The sequence below is a fragment of the Atheta coriaria genome, unplaced genomic scaffold (assembly GCF_025399875.1).
Source record: "Atheta coriaria isolate IRGN ID8LTWV9N9 unplaced genomic scaffold, Caltech_Dcor_3.1 hic_scaffold_10_pilon, whole genome shotgun sequence".
NCBI classification, from domain to species: domain Eukaryota; kingdom Metazoa; phylum Arthropoda; class Insecta; order Coleoptera; family Staphylinidae; genus Dalotia; species Dalotia coriaria.
The window spans coordinates 4,527,135-4,547,095 of NW_027045452.1; the positions used below are offsets into that span (position 1 = coordinate 4,527,135).

A 19,961-nucleotide genomic window follows, 5' to 3' on the forward strand; every position below is an offset into this window, starting at 1 on the left:
TGCAATTTAAAACTTAAAACATTCATGCAGACTTTACTTGACCAAACCACGACATGCGGTCGGCGTGAATACCGCAATACAATCGTATCGATTTTGTTCAAGGCATGCGTACACCCTGCGCTTTCTCATTCGTACACGCAACTTCCATCGTAGGGACTGCAAATATCGGCCACTGCGCAAATGCTCCTAGCTTCCTAGTTTTGCAGGGTGACGTGGCCACAGTTTATATTTCGATCTTGCCTTGAAAGCATCGTGCAATATAAAACTACCAATTAAAAATGGTTAGTGCTTACCCCTTTAATTATTTGAATTTGAAATCATATTTAATCTTATTATTATCTGATTTAAATATGTTTATTTAATTTTTAGCGTGAGTGTATTTCTGTCCATGTTGGCCAAGCCGGCGTCCAAATTGGCAACGCCTGTTGGGAGTTGTATTGCCTCGAGCATGGCATCCAACCCGACGGACAGATGCCTTCTGATAAGACCATCGGAGGTGGCGATGATAGCTTCAACACTTTCTTTTCTGAAACCGGCGCTGGAAAACACGTTCCACGCGCAATTTTCGTCGATTTGGAACCTACCGTGGTCGATGAGGTCCGTACCGGAACTTATCGCCAACTTTTTCATCCGGAACAACTTATTACTGGAAAAGAAGATGCTGCAAATAACTACGCTCGTGGACACTACACCATTGGCAAGGAGATCGTTGACCTGGTGTTGGATCGCACTCGCAAACTAGCTGACCAATGTTCAGGTCTGCAAGGATTTTTGATTTTCCATTCCTTTGGCGGTGGTACTGGCTCCGGTTTCACTTCTTTGTTGATGGAACGTTTGTCTGTTGACTATGGCAAGAAGTCTAAACTGGAATTTGCAATCTACCCGGCCCCTCAGGTTTCTACTGCTGTTGTTGAACCATACAATTCTATCCTAACAACCCATACAACTTTGGAGCATTCGGACTGCGCGTTTATGGTTGACAACGAAGCCATCTACGACATCTGTCGCAGGAACTTGGATATTGAGCGCCCAACCTACACCAACTTAAACAGGCTGATTGGTCAGATTGTTTCTTCAATCACGGCTTCTCTTCGATTCGACGGAGCTCTTAACGTGGATCTCACCGAGTTCCAAACCAACTTGGTGCCGTACCCACGAATTCATTTCCCGTTGGTCACTTATGCGCCTGTGATCTCTGCGGAGAAAGCCTACCACGAGCAACTATCAGTTGGGGAAATTACCAACTCCTGTTTCGAGCCATCTAACCAGATGGTCAAGTGCGATCCTCGGCATGGTAAATACATGGCTTGCTGCATGCTCTACCGAGGAGATGTGGTACCCAAAGATGTCAACGCCGCCATTGCGACTATTAAGACCAAGCGCAGCATTCAGTTTGTTGACTGGTGCCCAACCGGATTTAAGGTGGGCATCAACTACCAACCACCAACTGTTGTACCTGGTGGAGATCTTGCTAAAGTTCAAAGGGCCGTGTGCATGTTGTCTAACACTACGGCTATTGCTGAAGCTTGGGCTAGGTTGGATCATAAGTTTGATTTGATGTATGCCAAGAGAGCCTTTGTCCACTGGTATGTTGGTGAGGGCATGGAAGAAGGTGAATTCTCCGAGGCCAGAGAGGATTTAGCTGCCCTCGAAAAGGATTACGAAGAAGTTGGTATGGATTCAGGAGATGGCGAAGGAGAAGGCGCTGATGAATACTAAATGTACGCTTTTGCATTTGCATATGCACATGAAAAAATCAATAAATTGAATTGAAACCTAAATATTTAATGATATGCTTTATTTAGTAATTTATACATCGGACATCTTAAAGAAAAGAATTGCAAAACATCAAAACAGTACTAAAAAATTTAAATATTTTTTATACTAAGTAAAAATCTAATCTTTTTTTCTAATAATAAATCTACAAAGAGACAAATAAATCGCATTGGTTCCAATTGTTGCGCAATTCTTTACAATCAAGCCAAGTAAACGTGTCTGGTTATGTTTGGTTATGCATGTGTGTTTAGTGTTGTTTTGGTTGCATATATTGCGTGTTGTGTAATTTGTGTTGAAGGCCTCGTCATTCCACTCTCCTTACTACAGTACGTACAATTCTAAGTAAGTAATCAAAGACTAAAAAAAGTTGATTACACTAAATTACACTACTAACAATAATTAAATACAAGTTTATCTTACTGGGACAAGTACAATATTACATGCTTGAGTTTAAAATGTCGATTCTTATGATTTGCAGATATGTTGTTGTTAGAAATTCCAAGAATTGAACATATATAAGCCAAAATCATTAGAATCTTCTACGTTCGTGGTTCATTGTTTACATTGATTACAAGTATTACTTCAGTCTTTGCTGCAATTTTCATTGTATCTCATCGACTGCAGTTTCCAAGTATATTTTAAATTCGTGAGTGTCAGAGTTGTGTAGTAGATGTGTCAACTTTTTCTTCTGTTTTTGGTCAAAAGTTTCTAAACAATTTTGCAAAGACTGATTACAAGTCTATAGAGATATCTACAAGTACATGTTCAGAGGCGGGTATGAATAAATACCGTCTACACTCAATTAAATATACAAAACATACAAAAATATATTATCAATTATCATCACCATGTTTGTCGCCACCGAGCGTTCATCTTTATACAATCATCAGCGTATATTAAATACTCTCTACATATTTAAACTACTCAATTTCCAACTAAAACCAACTAAATCCATCCAAATATTAATGATGATATTCAGTATACTGTTTCTGGGTGAAAAATATTATCAATTCTACGTTATCATTTTATTGTATGTTTCTTCTTTTTCTATGGACACAAAGAAACTTTGAATTAAAATTATTCTTGGACGAATCAATTTCCATAATATTCGAAAAAGTTAATTAATTTTAATTCTATGTAATACTGGTACGTCTGATTCTTTTTTATGAAATTTTTAAGGACCTATGATTAATTTGTATGTAATTATTTTAAGACAATTACCATTATGTTTGTCTAATTTACGGATAATTTTAGGTACTTGTACTGGTTTAGTCTTCCTTACCAATTACATTTGCTGCTAGTCGGCTAGTTAAAAGTTTTAATTAGGACGTTGATTACACAAAACAAATGAAGTAGAAGAGAATCGTTAATAGAGGGATGGTTAATTTTTGTTTGGCACCACTTTGGCGCGCAGCATCGCTATCGTCTGCTGACTGACAGGCTCCGTGGGCGATTCAGAATCGGAACTACCAAAGGGTAGGCTCGTTTCGTTGGCGAAGGTCTTGTTTGCTGTCGCTGCCAGATTCGTGTAGATTTTGTTTGCCGATGAGATGTTGCTTTTGAAATCTGTAGAATCTGTCATGCAAATCAAAAAAAGATCCAATTAAAACACGGAAAATTTCAATTTTGGTTCATTCGTAGTTCGTAATTGCAATTTCCGGAGTTTATAAATCATCGAATTCGCAGTTCGCAGTAATTGAAATACGAAGGTCTGAGTGGATCGATACTTACATATCTTATTTCCGTTCCCGATGTTCACGTTGTCGATCTGGAACTTGGCGGCGAGCGCGGCGAGTTGATCCACTTCCGGTTCGTCATCCTCCAAACTGGAATAGCTGCCCGTGGTGGCATCTCCGCCATCCGAAGAACTTTTCGAACGTTTATCGGCGCCTTGTTCTTGACCATCCTGTCCTTCTTCATCGTCTTCATCTTCCTCCTTTTAAAAAGCAATAAAAATAAATATAGACACGAGTAAATTAAATTACTTTGAGGTTAATTTACTTGATCACTACTATCATCTGAAGAACTACTCTCTGAGTCAGAACTGGAGCTGGAGCTACTAGAACTGTCTTCATTTTCTTCTTCATCGTCATCATCTTCGTTTGTCACTAAAATAATTTAAAAAATTGAATTGTATTTAAAGTTTTGTGTGTTTTATTGGGAAATATACTAACACATATTTTGTTGGTGCAATTTTTCCAGGATCAACGGATAAAACTCTTTCGCTGTCATATTATTAGGTTCATACTGTAGTACTGAAACATTTAAAATACAATTCATCATCGTTTTTGTTTTTATTTCTATTTTTGCGTGTTCTTGTTGATGTAGATGTATTAAATTGCAAGCGAAAAGCACGAAAACAAATGAACAACACGAATAATGCATCAGCACTGCGACGGATACAAGGTGGTAGCATTATTCATTTGTTCTCATGCTCTTCTGTTTTCATTCCTTTTATTTGCCCAACCTACTAGATGTTGCAAATACTCATTTAAAATTATTCCCCCAGAAGAAGGCATTTGGTTCATAAAATATAAATAATGAAGGTTAAACAAAGTTTTAAGGCAGCATCTCCTGAGGATATTGTGATGATGAAAGACCTTTTACTTTATACACAACTTTGTGACTTTCTTTTCAAGTTTATCAAAAAAGTTTTCCTACATGTTTTATGAAAAACTTTCAAACAAAAGAAAAAGAAGCGTCGGTGTTTTGCATTCCAAGTTTTATTGCGTGTTTTATGCGTTTTTATGATGTTTAAACAGCGTAAATCGAAACGTGACTCACTCAGCTTGCAATATTTCAACGCCGTCTCGTAATCCTTCAACATCACTGCCGACAGAAACTGCAACAACAGAAAAAAGCACATTTAAAATACACGTCAACGAGACACTCGGTGAATCGGATTTGTTTGGATTTGTATTCACATTTCTGCACTGCTGCACAAAAATAACGCGGAGCACGACAACGTAATAAATTAAAATGCAAAAGCAAAAGAGACAGTAGACAGTAAACAGGCGTCAGCATTATGAATACAAGAATAAACAATATGAAAGAGGCAGCGGAAGCAACGAAATGAATTTATATTATATACACATTCAGATTGTAGATTGTAGATCGTAGAATGTAGATGATTTTATGAAGTGCGCAACAGGAATTGCCAATTGTAAATTGAAGGCAAATTTATGTAGATTGTTACAGTGCCATGCAATCTCTAACAATCTACTTACTACGAATACTATGATTTGAATTGTGAATTTATGTTATTCAGAAGTTCTACGGAATTTCATACTTCTTCATATTTGAGTTATGTGGGGGGTTTACATATGGCAGTAACAATCATAAATTCAAACAGTTACAATGAGGTTAATATTATGTTTTTCTTACATTTCCAAAAATTGCAATTTTAGATATTCTTTGAAAGTATAGCTTTTAATATCTATCAAAAAAGTGTTTAATTTTTTTGGTTATCAAGCAAATTATTGGAATGAATTATTTAATAGTTATTTAAGTACATATAAAAGAAGCCATATTTTGTTTTGTTTTTATTTTGGGGCCTTGTAATAGCGAGTAATAAAGAGTATTTTCACTTTAAATTTAAATATCGTTGAGATATAAAGAGGAAAACAAATGTTTTTGACGTAAAGTCAAAAAGAAAAACAAAAACAACGATCCTATTTGTAGCGAATTAAATTTACAAAAATAATGTGTGTGTGAATGTTTGTGATTTTTATAAATTTTTTTCTTAAAATCTGTTTTTGCTATATTATTAAAATCACATTAAGGTTAAAACGTGAAATGCACAGCATGGAATCTAAAAAATGTATTACCTTTCATGTCGTGTTGCCTTTAACTTTATTGCGGATTATGCCCGCGGCCAGATTCGAGTTTCGGATATGCAAACGTCGCGCATAAATCACCGCCAAACGTTTTCTGGACGTTTTTAACGGAGAGTGCAGTTTTAGTGCGCGCACGGGAAGTGACTACGCCGCCTGCACCACCTGCACGCAGCAGGAAGGACACGCTCGCACGACAGCGTTTACTGCGGCTGGTAAATTATGTAGGAAAATTTTAGGCGCTTCATTAAATGCAAACGACGTGTTCGACTTTTGCGCGGGAAAGTTTGCATTTTAGACCTAGTTTAAATTTAACCTCAAACATTTATTACAAAGGGTTTATAGGTATATTTGCAATTAACCATTAAATGATTGCTTGAGATGAAACCCGCAGGAAGAGAGTTGGTTGTCCTGGTAGAGTTAGGCTGGAAGGCAAATTATTCAGCGGTCTGCGATGCTGGTAGACAATTTGCAAATGCGACGCGAACTCAAACGAAGCGTTTTCCGTTTAGTTGCGGCTCTTTAACCCCTTTAACCCCTAGCAAACGTGGTGCGAGCATTTACGGAAGATGCGTTAAGTAAATTCACGCTTAACGATATCCCGTTACCAGTAATTACACTAACAAATATCTAGGAAATGTGGTGTCTAAATTAATAGAATCGGAATTACTGCGAGCAAAAATTAATGTTGTGAAAATAATAGCTGAAAATAATGTTATTTCAGGACATAAAATTTATTTTTACTGTTTTACGACAATAAAACGCAGTAAAACCAATCTGCAGCCCCTGTTAAATCTTAAACTATTTTCGAAAAAAAATCCAACAAAAAAGATAACGTCCTGCATAAATCATTCTACGAATTGACCCAGGTTAAGAATTTATCTAGGGCAGTAGATATACGAGTATGACAACCCAACGGATGGGATAACGAGCCAGTCAGATTAGCCCCGCGTGGGTAGCTCATAATTCGGAAGCGAGGTCGAAACAAGTTGCCGTATAGCCCGGCTGCCGGAATGCAAATTATAAAGAGAATTAATGAATCAACGCGCCAAAATTGTCTCAGCTTTTACCAGTGCGCAGGATTAAGATTTCCGATTTTGGTTGACTTAGTTTTTAATTACATTTTTAGATTATGAAAAGATAATCTAAAAAGAATTAATCAAAGTTTAGTAATTTTATATTAGACTTTCTTCTTTAAATATTTGCTATTAATCTCAACACTCGTATTGGAGAGCTTTCGAACCATTAGTGTTCAAGATTTAATAAAAAATAAAGGAAATAAAAACCGATCGAACTAAATTGAAAGTGAAGCTTGAAGGTTGAACTAAGAAAAGTACTTATAAAACTTTTTGGGTAAAAATAAGACAAAAAATATTTTGAATCAGCTTTTTACAAAGTGCAAGTTTATAGTTTGGACGTGTAGATGTGTTAAAGATCGATATCAAAGATGAACTGTTACTGATTTTACGATTACGTTTATAACTCTAAAAATAGAAGTAGTTTTTTGCTGACTAGAGTGAATTGTGGTCTGAAGTACCGCCTCTTAAATATGAGTTCTTCAGAGTAAACTTTTTTACTTCCAAACCCAAAGCCCAGAGTTTTCCAACCACAAAGTCTAGTCTTAAAATGTTAGTGAATCCTGGAACGTTAGAACATTACGGCGTAGGATGCTTCACAATTCAAGTTGGTCTACCTATACAAACCCCAGTGCTCTTGTTACCGCTTCTATTATACTTTGCACGCAGCCGAAAGAGAATTTGGCAATTAATCACCATCCGATGTCCTGGTTTGTGCGCGCGTTGGCTTCGCGCCCAAAATGTCACCAGCAGCAACTAGATCGCCAACCACCAACCAACAACCAACAAAAACGTCTAATTTATGCAAGTTATGGTTTCAATGACTAGTCAATAGCCCTTTTTATCAAAATTTCGGCCAATATCACCAACAACTTCTAAGATTGATTAGGAATTTGATATTCGCAACTTAGAATACGCAATTTAGTAGGATTCAAAGTTTTGGGACACATCTGCTTCTAAGTTTTCCGAGTATAATTGAATTTAGAACTGAAATTAGTCGAAACTTGCTGAAAAACGTTTGAAAACTTAAAAATATTCATTGGAAAGTTTATAACATTACTTAGAAAAATATAACTGCGTAGTTGGGAGCTGTAGCAACTATAAATACATCCGTTATAAATCTAACCGGACGCGAACTGTTGGCTCGCCAACTATGCCAAGAAAACGGCGGAATACCCGAGGCATCCAAGGAGTGGGCTGGATAACTCGAGCAAAACAAACATTTGCAACTAAATTGCAGTAAACGAAGCGGCGGGAGCACGAGAAACCTCTTATATTCATCCTGTGCGTCCGGAACGTCGTCCTCTGTCGTTTTGATATCGCTCCTTCGCGCGTCGTCATTCTATCTTCATTCCGGTAGGCCATTTTTACTTGTTTTTATTAACTTAAACGAATAATAGCGCAATAAACGACCAAATTTGTCTAGAAACGAAAGTATTTGCTAAAAATCTAATGAATTGATTATTCAAACATGACTGTTCGTTAAAAATTAAAATTAATGACTTGCGAGTTGATTCAAAACGCCGACAATACCGGTAATATCATTCTGCGCGACAGGAGCAAACCAAATAACCGCAGGATATGATTGCAATTACTCACTGTCCCATTTTGCAATTTTGTTCAACCGCCGACAATATTATTCCGTTCTAATGGAAAATATGACTGATAACTGCTCGTTTCGCTTAAAACCACAAATATATCAAATAATTTTTATCTTAAAATGTAACAGTTTTATTTCTGCAAAGGTAGAATAGTAAACCGTCCATAGTGAATAATTAAACACGTAGTTAACCTTGAGGGAATTTAACTTTGTACCCACGTTAGTTATTCCGTTGTGGGCAACTAAACACAGAATAGTTTCGTGTCAAGATTGCACAGCGAAATCCCACTTTATTTCCGAGTTTAGCACCAAAGCTCCAAAGTGTCAAGTGTCAAGAGCGGATAAAAGAAGCCAAAAATCGATTTTCACTACACGAATCTAAAGATTTCTGTACTCTAGAACTAAAAGATTGAACAGTTTTTACCTCAGCTAGAAATTCAGTCGGTGCCGAAATGGATTCATCTGCGTCGGTGTACTCGCTGAGATCTTCATTACTGCTAGACATAGGTTTCAACAATCCGATGTTGCCGTTGTCTTCAGTCGCCATCTTGAGTTAAAACCAGATCTTAAATCATGAAAAAAAAAACATCAAATTTTATTTTTGACAGGTAATTTGATATGTGCTAGCTAGGATTGGCATATTTCTGACATTTGAAAGAGTAATAAACGTGTAATGATGTGCATTGCTTTCAATCGTGGTGCCAGAAACCGGAAGTACCGTCAGTTAATGGCCTATTCTCTCGTTTCAAACTCTTGCATTCATTTGGCATTCAGATTCTTTTATTGCTTCTGAAAGTCAGCGAGCCAATTCGTATCATTATCTGAATGCGTTCAGTCTGGTGCTGCGGAAAATCAAGAATATATGCACGTGGAGAATTTATGCTCAGTTCCATTCCAGTAACTAGTTCTTGGAATAGAGATAGAGTATTTTGCAGGTAAACGTCAATGTAAATCTTCATAAAATTGCATTTATCGGAATAGAATATATCGTTGAACAATAGAAAAATAAAAATGATCTTACCAAAATGACGGTTTTTATCTTTGTGATAAAAATAAGATGGACACAAGTAGAATCTGATAAAGGTTAAGGACGGAAGAGAAAAAGTTTTAATAACGCCTTGTGAGTAATGTCAAAAGTGAGCCACACTAAAAAAAATGAACGAGAAAGTTCAAGATGGAGGCGCTTTATGGCACTTTTGGTTGCATACGTTACGAACATAACCAGAGTAGTCCTGAAAAGGACAGATGAAAAAAAATAATACCATGGCTCGTTTGGTGTTCCAGCAATTTGCACCAATTGAAAATATCAGCTTTAAATTTATCGATTTTGAACGTTGCTGTTGCTGTCGGTGCTTTCCTGTCGCAGAATCAAAAGGTCAGTGTCAGAGCAATACGCACAAATTCATTCTGTCATCCATTCTTCCACATTCATTCTTCTATTTATTTTATATATGAGTGGGTGTATGGGTGTGGCTGGAAAATTGGGAGAAACAGGAAACAATGAAAAAGCGACAAGTGACAATCATCCTTTGGCCTTTGCTTTGGCTTTATGTTTATATATTTTTTGTCTCTTTTGTCATTTAGGAACGTGTCAGGGCTCGTATTCAATTTATCAAGCGAGGCGTGAATCAAAGCTTCTTTTTGATGTATTATAGGCAACACGCACTTCTTAGCATACAAAAACATGTAAAAAGTGGACGTAAATTGGGTTGAATATATTATCCAACAAGAAAATGATATATTCTTAAAATGATTGATGGTTTAAATTGTAAATTGGTAATAAAATTAGTTTATCAATACAGATCTGTGACGCTTCATGCGTTAAACTTTCAACAATCTGATTAAGATTCACGCATAAATTTCGATTGTTGAGCGAGAAAAGCTCGACTGGAAACGAAGAAGCTGGAAGACGCATTAAGCTTATTATTTATTTAACAATTTAGCTGTGAAGCTCTCAATCTTCCTCGAGCGCTACGTCCACAGTCTCCACAAAAAGCTGAAAGCTCTCCGTCTACTACGCGTATGTTAAGCAGAACATCTTCCTTCTCAGCTTTACGTATAAAACATAATGCAATATGTTCCGAAACCGTACAAAGCTCGTCGGCGAGCAAGAGCTTAACTAAAACTGTTACCAACCGGCTAATTTACAAAATTGAGCCAGTAGCAACAAAAATTAAATATTCAAAAGTAAAATTTATTGAGTTAATTACCATAAAAGTTTTCATACAAATTCTTTCTCGGTTTAATTTTGTTTAAAACACCAATTCGGTAATATTTTATTTTCGCATTCATATAGTAAGCAATTTCAAGTTTGAGTAAACATTGCACAGCCACTTGCTTGGTGCAGTAAATTTAATTAAAACGAAGTCCTTTGACAGCCTCATGCGCTATCGAGCTTTGTGTTCTACCACGCTACGATTGCAATTTGTGCAGTAATTGTACCGTCCTTAAAACCTCAAAACATTTGATTGCTCACTGTGTAGAATTTAATATTTAAACTTTTCCACATTGAAAATAAACATTTGTTTTTCAATGTTAATGCGATGTAAAATTAATGTAACCTTAAAATCTTATTGTTCGGCGTGTGAATACACGTGATTATTCAACCCTTCGACACATCATGTTTGTACTTGACATGCTCTACAAGCCCCAAAGCATTGGAGTGGCAGAGAATGCGCTTTCCATCCAAATGCGCGTTGTGAAATAATTGCTCATTGCACGTTTGTTTACAGCTCAACGATGTGTGCCGCTGGCACTTGTCAGCCCCGCAGCGATTAATGATTACCCACCCTTGCTGCATGCAAATTACATAAGTTTTACACGTTTCAACGCGTATGCAAGTATTAATTACGATTTACACATTTTAACAATTTGAACATTTCTAAGCATTCTAAGCTGTAATGCGCATTGTTTTCATGGTCGCACAATTTCCGTATTTATTTGATAAATGTAAGCAAAAAGTGTAAAGCGTGTAAAAACAAAGGATAATCTAAATTTTTATTGCCGGCCTGGTTTACACACCTGATTGCATGCGCAGGTGACTGCAACAACGAGCACGGTCGAAGGGTGAACGAACTAAAGGGTTTATACATGATTTATGCGTGTGCTCGAACCTGGTTGGTTGTGGACATGATCAAACTTTCAAAAGATTGTAAATATCTAAAATCATTTGAAAGGTTTATAATAGGCAACACAAATGACATTGTATAGTGCATGGTTGCGTGTGTTTGACGTAAATGAGTCATAACCTAACTCAACATAAAATAAATGATTCTTAAAACTAACAATTACGAAAATTACACGAATGTATTTGTGCGTGTGCGTGATAAGATCAAATACGGTTAGTTGCACACGCAGAAACTAATAACACGTTCGTTTTTTTTAGTGAGAGAAGGAAAAAACAAAAGCTATATAGCTGGAAACGCACATCAAACCAACCGGGAAGGTCAATCAATCGATTCCGGTTCATTTTATGCTCGAACGCTTCACCAGTTTTCCTTCCAACCTCGATCACATACTCATGATGTAAACGACGTTGTAATACTAACTGTAACTTTGAGCCAGAGTCAGAATGTTGGTTTACTCATGCTGACACTTTCCCAATTTGCCACCGGCGCAAGCATAGCAAGTAGCAACTTTGTGGAAATCAACTTTGTTGCACTATAGTATTCGTAATGCAAGCTGAAAAACGAAGCTCAGAAAGTCAATGTGCGGCGATCAGGAGGATAATTGGATTTGGCTAATACTTCTCAAAGTTTGCTATTTCTATTTACAAGTTCAAGTTTTACAAGAAGCAGTATAAATTCAGGCGAAGTGTAACAAATTATTTTACTAACTTGTCAACATATTAGAATTTATCTACGAGAGGGGTATGAAAATGAGTAAGTGAGTATATTTTGTGAATTTCTGATATGGGAATATCATACATGCGAATGGTAAATGTGAGATATCGACACATTTCCAATGCCTTTCCGTTACTTTGCGCTTGTTGGGTATCTGAGTATCGCGGGAGCTTTTTGCTTATCGAAGCCGACGAAGCGTAAATATTGTGAGTCAGTTTCACCGACCAAGGTTAACCTTTGCCCCTCCAGAGCTTTTCTTATCGCAATATTCTGATGTAGAAATTCATGTTACATGTTTCATGGTTTTGCATATCTATGAATAGCAAACACGTTTTGTATTTTTTATATAAAATATGAACTAGGGGACTCTATGTGACTTTATCCGAAATGCTAAGAAAAGGTGAAAATAAGGAAAAGGAGTTTTCGGTAAAAACTTTAGCTTTCATCTAACCTGGTGACTTAAGCTCCTCTTTCTTTTTTAGTTCTAGTGATCAGAGAAACCTGTAGTTAATACTCTTGATCCCGATATACTATGCAACGCCCCCCGACACTTTTTACGGGTTGATTGCAGGTATAACAGACTTGCACACAGTGACCAGGATGATCAGTCGTGCCTGAGTTGTCAAGTAGAACAGTCGTTTGTGTCTACATCCTTTCATCTTTTTGAAATTTGGGTACAGAATGAAAGGATATTACTATAATAGGTTGTGATCATAACCTTAAAAATGTAGCTACTACTATAGTTGACATAATAATTATTATTTCCTTCAAAAGTAAAATTAATTTTTCTTAAAATCTTGATTAAACACATAATTAATTTACCTTAACACGAAATGATTTGAGCTGTACGCACAAAGCGTTAAAGTAAGCATTTAATTATGCGGCAATTGTATTTTACAAAGAAAATGCACGGGAAATAAAAACCATTATTTCAAATGCGAAAGCGCGTAACCTTTCCATAGCGTGCCTTTGATAAAGTTTCTTTAATTAGACCGCTGAAGCACTTTCTTACGTTTCTTATATTTTCTACATTCCTCAGAGCCTTATACATTTTAATTTGCTTCTTAATAAGGAAATTGTATTTTTAGATCAACTCGTTGTTCTTAAGCCAGGCAATGTTTTTTTTTGTTATGTATTTCTTCTGGTTGGGATTTTAATTAAAATTTGTTTTTCATTTATATTGTTTCTTCCCTAGCAATATAAATTAAAGTTTAATCAAACAATTTTTGGTTATTTTGGACAGTTTTCCAATGTTTACCAAAATTGACAGTAGTCACGAATGCAGTTGCAAACTAATAAATTCAACAGTCTTAAACTGCTTGTTAAAACGCTATGATGCGGATATTTTGTTGACTTTTGTGTCGCAATATCACAAAAAGTAACAAAAACGATCGAGCAAGACACTATACACAATGATAAATGAAATTGAAAAAGAAAGTAAAAAAAAACCACACATATATTTCTTTCCTTTTAGTGTTTATTGTTAGTGATTCTGAACGTTCATATTACAGTTAAGTGTATTTGATATTTTCTTTCGTAATAAGATAATCTACTTAACGACAGACATTCTTTACTAAATTGAGTTCATTCGCTTTTGTACGTTATCCACAACTACGAGTTCTGTTCAAAAGATTCTTCTGCTTTAACTCACTGTTTATCGTTTTCCCAAATATGTCCTCCAATTTCAATTGGAATTCTAAGATTGTCGCCACTGCTGTAAACTCAATGAGATGTGTGCTTACATGCGTTATAGTTTTTATCCTCCTTTTATCCCATCACAGACAGAAAGCAGAAGCAAAAATTGAAGTGAATAGAGAGGTGGGAACAACCGCAGACTCTACGAGTCGCATGAAAAGATGAGCAAACATCCGTATACAAAAGCTACAAGCACAAACAAAAAACGTAGCCTGGTTCGTTTTTGCTGGGAAGTTTGGGGCCTTAGAAAAGAGTATAATTTGGCATTTCGCACACGTGGACCGCATCGTGTGCATGCCACGCACGTTTTCGGTTCATTTTTTTATGATTATTACTTTTAAGCTCTCTCTGGTGTAGTGTTTGTTGATTTTTTGCACAATTCATATCTTTCTGTGCATGTAATCATAATATAATGAAAGTTGATAAAAATAAAAACAAGGATAAAAATTTGTTTTGATGAAATGTAAGTCAACAATATTCATTTTACTGGAAAATAATCTTTACAATTATTTAATTTATTTGTAGGTTAAAATTGTTGTATTTATTTGCTGTGCCTTTTCAGTTTACTTAGTCCTTAAATAAGAGAAATTTCCATGAATGCTTGACAGCCTTTAGCGGTTGTTTTAATGAAGTCAAGTATAAATCAACATTCCTCCAGCTTTACTTCGACTCAATTCTTCGTAGCGTCACTTTTCGCATTAAAAGTTAATTGAGAGATGATTAAAACGACTTTTCCTAACCTACGTAGGCTTTGATACCAGGTCAAAAGCATTTAAAGATAAACAAAACTAAAAGTAATTAAAATTTATAAAAGCTACCTACGAATATTTGCTTGCAAGTATTATTTCTAGTGTAGAATGATATTAAATCCAGGATTATGAATAAATTGTCACTTTTGAGCGTAATGAATTTTGCGGCACATTTCAGAATGTTGTAGCACGCTTACTAGCATTTGAAAATGTCAGCATAGTAAGGGTTACCAGGGAGAATGTAATAATGCATAGACGAGCAGGATTTGCGGATTTTCCCATGCAAAATGGAACAAAAATGCAACCAAAATTGCAATATGAACGCCAGTAAGGATTTTCAAAGCGCAAAGGTGTTTATTCACGGCTTAAAGGATTATAAGATTAACATTTATGAAATTCTCACTTTTGCGATGAATTTCAAAAAGTTTCGTAGAAATGCAATTAAATTTTATTAATTATTCATTTAAAGTTACTAAAAATCTGTTTTTGCAATTTTAGGAAAATGTTATTACCAAGATAATAACCATTTAATGTGTTTCTATTGTTCTGCGGGTAAATGTAACCCTTTTGCGGGTGCTGCCCACAGCTTGCAGTCGATACCCTGGGCAGTGAATAACTAAACCCTCGACTCACCCGCATGTTTGCCGTCCGGCGTTCGTGAGCACGGATTTCGCCAGGATTGCAAGGATTGCGAGTTGCGACACGATCGCATGCACATAAATTCACGCCGTGGACTAAACTTTGAGCTTCGACTACGTATTCGGAGGAAATTAAAATTCAAAACATGGCTGAACAAACACTAAAAACACTTTTTAGAAACGTAAATAAGAAACCCACTATGCATTTACACAAAAAGTGTGTAGCCTACACTAAATCAAAGATATCTTTTAGGAAATGGAGTAAAGAAGTGTCGATAACGTTGTTGGGGCGCCGTCGGTAGTAGTTTGTGGTTTTTCTAACTGTTAGAGGCGGTTAGCGTTCATTTCTATCTTTTTGGGGCTGTTTGCAGTTAGTTATGAGACGGCAACGCCGTTAGTGTAAACGTTAGCACCATGCGTCCATCATTTACCCACACACCCAGAAGAAAATCGCCTAAAAGCACGTTTGTAACTAAGTGTAAACTTTAACATTAAAGAGCAACATAAAATCAGTCAAAATAGCTGCTACTTTAGTATGTAAATTAGGTTGCCTATATTGAATTTAACTAGTTAAACACTTTTATTTACCAAAATTCGATGTAAATGCCTGGATGGTGTTTCTGTACACATTTAAATAGATTAATTCATTGTTCAAGTGACAACAAACGTGTTATTAACGGCGTAGACGACACGTTGACATGTCAACGCCGCGCCGCCATAACGCATTCAATTGTTATGCAAATCGACGATTCATCCGTGATGAACAATGAAGCGGTAACACATTTCAGAGCTATGCTTCATGTTTCCGACCATTCGCATGCGTTCGAATGTTGTAATATTTCGATAATGGCAGAAAGCAAATGACAATGCTCGAGTTCGTTTGTTTGGACTGTTTGTAATTTTTTCAGCCGGAGTAATCAAATTTTCGGCTGCCTGCTCAACATTGTAATTTTATGCAAACGAACACAATTGGATTAACAAAGCCAATAATACAGAAATAACATTCGTAATTAAATTTTTGCTTAAATAACAAAAACGTATTTATTTAGAATTCAGTAAAATATTAATAATTTATTTATGAAAGCATAAAATATGTTTTTCTAATTTCACTCTTAAAGCGCCAGTGTTTTCACGGTTTAGAAAATAATAGTACTTTAGTCACGGGTTTTAGTCACGGGGTAGAGCGTGCGTCTGCGCATTTGCCTACGCTACTGCGCAACACCGTATCAAATATATCAAGCGCCATCAGTTAAACAAGTTATAGCATGCGCCAATACGTCATTTATAATCTTATATTAAACCCTCGCTACCCTCGTGCTTAATCAGTCTCGTGACAAAAACTCTATTTTAGCCACTTGATACTTAATATCTCATTTTTACCATTGTGGACTTTTTACATAATAAAACTACAATTATTTGTCATATGGCTCTTGTTTCATAATCTGTATGAGGCTATACCTAAATGGAATTACAAAATATTTTTCCAAATATTTTTTAATGAAGGTACGAATGTCAATGCAAACGTAATGGAAGCCCGGCGCATTCACCATTAAAGAAAAATACAGAACACACCCGTGTCATTTACTCTCATTAGCCTTTGCTCATCAGTTTACATTTTACATTCAGTGCGCATCCAGAGTTCTGCACGCCTTCGCACTCGGTTAATTTTAGCCTACTGCACTAGTAAATTAATGCCGTTCAAATGAGTTTTCCTACTTTCTGCTTTAACCTGAAATTGAAAGCAAACATTTTGCTTTCTAGATGAGTTCGTAAACTTATGTTAAATTAAAAATGTTTCATAAACTTATTGAAAACTGATTAAATTTATTATAAAAATGGTTTTATATCAGTTTCGTACTTACGATATTATTTATTGCGTGTAAAGTTTTTTTCATTTAATGGTTTTTATTTGTTTGAAAAAAGTTAAAACCTAAAACTTGTTTATTAGATTGCACACTCCAGTGCACCATTACCACTTTACGTGTCCCAGGCTATACTTTTCACTTTTTTCGTTTTTTAACACGCTAAATTGGTTTATGCGTTCGGGAATTGCGCAACGGGCGACAATTAAAACTTAATGAGATTTTTTTAAAGCGAATTCAGCATTTTAGCCGTACAGCCATTTTTGAATAGTATAATTTACGTGTATCGAAAATTTACGGAAAGAAACAAAAATTTATGTTAAAAATGTCGTTATATTTTGTAATAATACCTATATTCGTATATTCGTATGGTTATTACGAATACGCTTTCATACAATATGGCGCAAACATAAAAACAATAATGTTGCCATTTACAACCATAAAATATTTTATGAAGTATAGAAGGTTCGAATAAGTATGTGTGTATGAATGTGGAATAATAGTATGTAACATATAATAACTTTAAAGTACGATTCAAAGCACATCTTATAATATTCTGTTCATGTTATAGCACTTCAAACGTATAAAAATTATTTTTAAGGACGAAAAACATGTAATTCGTGTTTTGTTTAATATAGCTAGAAAAAATGTTCCATTTCTCAAACAAAATTATTAATCTGTAGAGTAGATGTATGAGTACTCCATATATATTTTGCAAAATGTTAATCTATTGCATAAATGTATTCAAGTTCGCCCAAAGTGGCAATCTATTACATTCCGGCGTGCGGGAATTGCGCCGAAGGACGATGGACGATAATCATACCTTTTACCATTTGCTACTTTCCTTTCCCGCCTTTAGCAGTGCCCTATTTTCACCACACTAACATTTATCACACATCAACTCAGCACTTGAATTAAACTCCCGAATACTAAAATTCCAAAATACCGACAAATCTAAATTCCTGAGTGTTGATCAAAATCTATAAATACTAACCAAACATGCAAATATTTAACTGAACAAAAGGGAAAATTTCAATATACAGTATGATAAAGAATAAAAGTTGATACAATGCAATCATATTCTAGAATAATACTACAATAATTCATCCTGTAGTTTATTGGTGGTTTTAAATCCATAACAAAACTATTAGATTGGCACACAATAAAAAAACAATGTAATTGATTGGTAAATTAATTATTACTCAATCCTACAAATAAATATTAGTCCCAAATAGACAATAAAAAACGTTGTTATATTTTAAACCGAATAGATTTGATAAAAATCTATTTTATCTTTTTTATTTATTTACTTTGTAGAAATTTATCGGCATTCAAGTGCTACCTGTCAATTCCAGCAGGTACAATTGAATCGACAGAATTATTACCAGTGAGGTTCATGTTTAAAGAATAAATCGTTTAAACTGCCCGCATTACTTTCCATGAATTGTTGTATATCTTTTTTTACCTTTTCAATTTCCGATTTAAATTTCACTCCACTACCTCCGGCATTCTCATTCAAAATTCTCCAACTTTGCATTCTATTTTCCTGCATTCCGAGCAAATAATTCTTGTGCGCAAATAAACGTGTAAGTGGCATGTCGGCGTGTCAGCGGGTCGTAAATTACCCAATTCTATTTCGCTTTTCATTCGGCGGTAGAATAATAATTTTTGTTATTCGACATGCTTATTCTCATTTCGTTTTTATTACACACAATTTATAATAGACCATAAATGTTCTAATTAATTAATTTGATTTACATATGTTTTAATACTTTCAATACAATCCAGAGTTATGTAGTAAAGTTTTTATAAAATAATAAAATCTGTATATATTTGAAATCAATATTTGTGAAATGCATAATCTGTCAGTAAAAGGTATAATAATTTTACCTATTTGTACGTTATAACAAATAATTTTTATTTGTTTTTATTCCGCAGGTCGTAAAATCACTTTGAAGTTGAAAAGCGATTGTGGTACTTTTTACGGAAACGGCTTCCGAGTAAAAGCAAACATAAAATTCTACTTGTTCTAGCCACATCTGAAAACTAACATTCAGCGAAGATAAAATTCTATTTTCAGTCCTCTTCTGTAATGCGAATGCGTCAACCCAACCTTCAATCTGCCATTTTGCTCATATTCTAAGTAAATATTTACTTCCACAGTGGATTTCAAATTTCAACGGAAACCCATTCATGCGATCAGTTTTTCAACTCAAAGTGCACTTTGCATTTTATTCTATGCCAAACAAAAATCTAACCTCAATTTTAAACTATCCCATATAATTATTAACATAAGATTATAGTAATCTTGCGCAATGTTTACATAAACAAAACTTACCCAATTCAATATTTTCTTGCTTTTGTTTTTAAGTTGTTGTTGTACACTATTTCTGTGCTGATAGACGTATGATGTCGTTTGATATTTGTTATGTTTTGCTGTTATTTTTCGTGTTAGGTTAGGCCGAGCATTAATGCGCCAGACGTTGTGACGGCGAAGATGAAGGCGGCGACGGTGGCGGTGTTCACGCTAGAACGACAACAGGTCTACTGTTTTCCTCTGGCGGCGGCGCTATCCCGGCCTGCGCACGTTAATGTTTATGTCGACGCGTGTGTGCCGCCTCCGCCAAACGTGCAGCGCCATCGCGCCGTGTCTAATCGATAACGATGCCACACAACATACAGAGGGCATATACATATTGAAATGCATCTTGTGTTGAAGAGGAAGAGAGATAAGATGGAAACAATACCAGTTACAGGTGAATTATCCCTTTGCAGAAAATAATATCTTGTGTTCGGTACTCCCAGCGACATCTACAAATCAAACAGTGAACAATTTTAAAGATAACTGTGATTTTAGGTTAGAACTTTATCCAAAACATGATCACACTTG

General features: G+C 35.5%; 2 protein-coding genes across 2 annotated transcripts; one reads left to right on the forward strand and one right to left on the reverse strand.

The window, feature by feature from the left end:
- The first annotated feature begins 122 nt into the window (after window positions 1-122).
- Window positions 123-1,781, forward strand: LOC135800268 (tubulin alpha-1 chain-like). The gene is made up of 2 exons (XM_065313443.1): window positions 123-281; window positions 370-1,781. Exons 1-2 carry the CDS (start codon window positions 279-281, stop codon window positions 1,717-1,719), a joined length of 1,353 nt encoding a protein of 450 aa, XP_065169515.1. The 5' UTR covers window positions 123-278; the 3' UTR covers window positions 1,720-1,781.
- Window positions 1,782-19,632, reverse strand: LOC135800269 (uncharacterized). The gene is made up of 7 exons (XM_065313444.1): window positions 19,410-19,632; window positions 8,710-8,850; window positions 4,561-4,618; window positions 3,951-4,031; window positions 3,778-3,884; window positions 3,508-3,712; window positions 1,782-3,351 (listed from the first exon to the last, which is right to left on the reverse strand). The coding sequence occupies exons 2-7, from the start codon at window positions 8,830-8,832 to the stop codon at window positions 3,158-3,160; spliced, it is 768 nt and encodes a 255-aa protein (XP_065169516.1). The 5' UTR covers window positions 8,833-8,850; window positions 19,410-19,632; the 3' UTR covers window positions 1,782-3,157.
- Between the last annotated feature and the right edge of the window lie 329 nt (window positions 19,633-19,961).